The 4,128-nt window shown below is 36.2% G+C and overlaps 1 protein-coding gene across 1 annotated transcript; it reads right to left on the bottom strand.

Annotated features, from left to right (window-relative positions):
- Positions 1–224: 224 nt before the first annotated feature.
- LOC148575211 (receptor-like protein 6) lies at positions 225–3,820 on the bottom strand. The gene has a single exon (XM_088504164.1). It carries the CDS (start codon positions 3,809–3,811, stop codon positions 467–469), a length of 3,345 nt encoding a protein of 1,114 aa, XP_088360290.1. The 5' UTR covers positions 3,812–3,820; the 3' UTR covers positions 225–466.
- Positions 3,821–4,128: the final 308 nt, after the last annotated feature.

Here is a 4,128-nt window from a genome sequence, read left to right on the forward strand (position 1 = left end):
AAAATGATATATTTATTACATTTAATATTATGTATTTATTTTAAAAATAATTAATAAATATAAAATAAGATAACTTTTTTGACTGATTTTAATTCTCTTTTATTGTTTCCTTGACATTTTCGTTTTGTAAAAATCATGCAATTCATTGATTTAATTTAATTTACAGGACACTTATAATACCACATGCAGTCATGCAGACATTCATGTAATATAACACACGCAAATTAAACATTCGTGTAATCAATCTCTCTTCACTTCTAAGGCTAACTCTAAAAGAAAAGCTTCAAATAAAACTATTATGGTCATAACTCATACGGCCTACCAACGGCTAGCTTCAACCTAACTAACACAGTTCTTATTTTTATACTGATCACACACAAATTAAAGGGAGATAAGAAAAAAAAGAAAAGAAAAGAAAAGAAAACAACAACATACATACATCATACAAATTAAAGTGAAACAACAATCAATAAGGCTTCCACCTTAAAGATCTATATCTCTTCCCACCACGACGTTCATATACAAAATCAAGTTGAGGCACAATCTTGTATAGAGCTTCATCTACTTTCTTGGAGTACCACAACCTCCATTTCTTCCACAAAATCAGTGGCATCATGAAGATTCCAAATCCAAAAGTGAATCCCAACTCTACACTTAACAAACTCCAATTAACTGAACTACTACTATGAGAGTTAGTAGTTTTAGATGATGTTGGTAACAACCCTTGCTCTTCTCCACCACAACCTTGTGTCAATGGAGGTCCACATAACGCTTCATTTCCCACAAATGAATTTGCTCCAAACGATTGAATTTGAGTGCCTGTTGGAATTCCCCCCACAAGATGATTATAGGAGAGATTCATGATGGCAAGAAAAGATAAGCTTGCAAGCTCAGTTGGAATCTCTCCCCTCAGAGAATTCATTGACAAGTCTAAGGATTCAAGATTTCTCAAGTTTCCCAAAGTTGAAGGAATATGGCCTGAGAATGCATTGTGAGACAAGTTAAGAGCATGCAGTGCTTTGAAACTCATGATCTCTTCTGGTATTGGCCCTTCAAATTGGTTGGATGAGAAATCCAATGAAGTGAATGCAATGAGAATCTTTTCCAACTTCATTTGTTGACCTTTGATTACAATGGTAACTGAATCCGCATACCTACGAAGACTTGAAACCTCTCCATAGACATGAGAGAGCAAGTGATCCACCACATAAAGTGGCTCAATAGAAACAACTTTGGCTAACTTCAGTTTACTCTTCTTTGAGTAAATTGTAGTTATAGTCTCAAGAGTCACAGAACTTGTATTGTTATCATAAATATCAAAAGATAAATGGTCAAACCTTGACATGTCATCATCTTTGTCAGACATCAATGCTTTCCAACTCTGAAAGAGTGTTGTCGGTAACATGCCGGTGAATTTGTTGGCAGCTACATCAACAATTTGAAGCTTTTCCCAGTTGCCAATCACATTGGAGCATCCAATATGTCCATAAAATTTGTTTGACCTCAAGACCATGACTCTCAGTGTAGAAATGTTCTTCAAGAAGCATGGGAACTCATCAATCAATTGATTGTTTCCAACATTTAAGACTTGGAGGTTTTGGCAATTAGCCAAAGATTTTGGGATGGTTCCCTCTAAAAGATTTCCATTGAGATCAAGAAGCCTTAGATCACAAGAAGTTGAGAATGTATCTGAAATTTGGCCACTGAGTTTGTTTCCAGCAAGACTTAGAAGTTTCAGGGAGCTACTCTTCCTTGTTGTCAAGCATTCAGGAATGTTGCCAATGAAGCCATTATGTGAAAGATCAAGCACTCTAAGAGTTGAAATATTGCAAATGGATTCATCGATTTTTTCATGAAAATTGTTGCCTGATAAAAATATATAAATGGAGAAAGGAATAGAGTCACCAATTTTTGCTGGTATAGAACTGAATCTATTATTGGAGTAGTCCAAATAAACCATGTTCTTGGTGAAAATGTGTGCTGGCCCTTGCAATTGATTGTCATGAAGATCTAGCAGGAACATGGCTGAACTCAGATTTTGGAACGGCCCTTCCATATCCGTTAGAGAATTCTGAGAAAGATTCAAGGCGGCCAAAAACTCAAATCTCCAAATCCAGTTGGGTATGGTTCCTTCAATTTGGTTGCTGGATAAGTCTAAATAAAGCAAAGTGCTTTGATTTCTCAAAAATGAAGGAAATGTACCCAACTTGCATGAAGCCAACCAGAAATTATTCAACTTGGGAAATGGAATGTCATTGTCATCCACAACTGACAAGTTGTTGTGTGAGAGATCAAGTGTTGCCAAATTTTGTAGCCTTTGACGAATCATACTCAATTTTATGGTGCCATTGAACTTGTTTGTGGAAAGTTGAAGTAAATTGAGCCTTTTCAGTTGAAAGATAGACATAGGAATATGCCCTTGAAAATTGTTATCACTTAAATCAAGCATCTCTATTGAGGAAGAGGAACCATTTGGGAACTCATCAAGTTGGCCATCAAATCTATTGTTAGCAAGAAAGAGAAGTTGTAGGGATGGAAGTGAAAACAAAGATGAAGGGAATCTTCCATGTAGAGAGTTAACTTCTAAATTAATGCTCACAAGATTTGTAAGGCCTTCAAAATGGGTGGATGGAAGTGTACCATTCAGATAATTATGATTAAGATACAAAGTTTTCAAGGCCTTTGATCTATTGAAAGATGGAAGTGGACCAGTAAGATTATTGAATGACAAATCAAGATAAACAAGTTGGGCAAGATTTGAGATTGAATTGGGAAGTGTCCCATTGAATTGGCAATTGGACAAATCTATTGTAGAAAAATGTTTCAAATTACCAATAGTATCTGGTATAGGACCTGAGAAATTTGTGTGGCTAAGATTCAAGTGACTGAGAGATGCTTGATTTGGGAAGTTCGGTAAGGAACCATGAAGACCTTGATTATCAGACACATCAAGAACTTGAAGTGACGGTAGTCGCAAGATATTTTTTGGAAAAATTCCACTCAATCCGCAACTTCTGAGCTGCAATGTGTTTAAGCCAGACAAATTCCCAAAGTAATCAGGAACTGGGCTTGACAAATTGTTATGGTCTAGTTGAAGTACTGAGAGAGATTGAAGCTTTGTTAATGAAGGATCAAGAGGGCCAGAGAGATTGGAAGAGGACATACTCAAAACTTGTAAACTTTGTAGGGAAGACACAGCATGGCACCACTCCTCTCCTTTGGCTGAAATTGCAACACCATCTAGATACAGTTCTTTCATTCTTGTAAAGTTTTGCACAAACTCTACAATGTTTGGCTTCTCAAGTTTTAGACCATGTTGTGATGATGAGGTGAATGTGGTAGACAAATCTAGAGTTTCCAACTTGGACAAGTGAGATATTTTAGTTGGAATTTGTCCCATGAAGCCAGCATTTGACAAATTCAAATACCTGAGATTCTTCAGGTTTTTGAACTCGGAATTAATTCCAAAGTGGAACTCATTATAAGCCAAATTCAAATTTTGCAAATATTGCAGTTTGAAGAGACTAGTTAAGTTTCCTCCGGTGATGAATTCATGGCTTATGTCAAGAGCAATAACATTTCCCTTGGTGCTGCAAGCTACACCTTTCCATTGGCAACAATCATCAGTGTGGTTCCAATGAATTAGTTTCTTGGAGTTAGCTGGGTTAAATATGAGGCCGTTCTTCAAATGGAGTAGCAAAGATTGTTGATGGCCAAGACATTGGGAAGTAACAATGTTAATGGTGAAAGTGAAGTTTAATAGGGATAAGGGTAGTAGCAAGTAAAGCCACAAGATAAGGGTGGTTTTCATTATGAGAGGCAACTTATTCTCTATGACTATGATAAATGAGATGTATCGAAGAGTAGTGAATATGGTATTTTTTTATTTATGCATATTAGAATGTTATCGGTTCCTTTTATAGATTCCAAATCATATGTTATACAACTCATCATGAATGAAATTGATATGGGCACTGCGTGCAATATGTGGTATATACTACTATACTGGTATTGTAGTAAGTCATCATCAACAAAAAATGCACAAAGTCCTTCAAGATTGTGATTGCATGAAGTAGTCTCTCCACTCATCCCTTAGCTTCACACTCAAGTGATGAAACAAACAAACTG

The sequence above is a fragment of the Arachis ipaensis genome, chromosome B2 (genome assembly GCF_059453495.1).
Source record: "Arachis ipaensis isolate K30076 ecotype BB chromosome B2, ASM5945349v1, whole genome shotgun sequence".
Classification (NCBI taxonomy): Eukaryota; Viridiplantae; Streptophyta; class Magnoliopsida; order Fabales; family Fabaceae; genus Arachis; species Arachis ipaensis.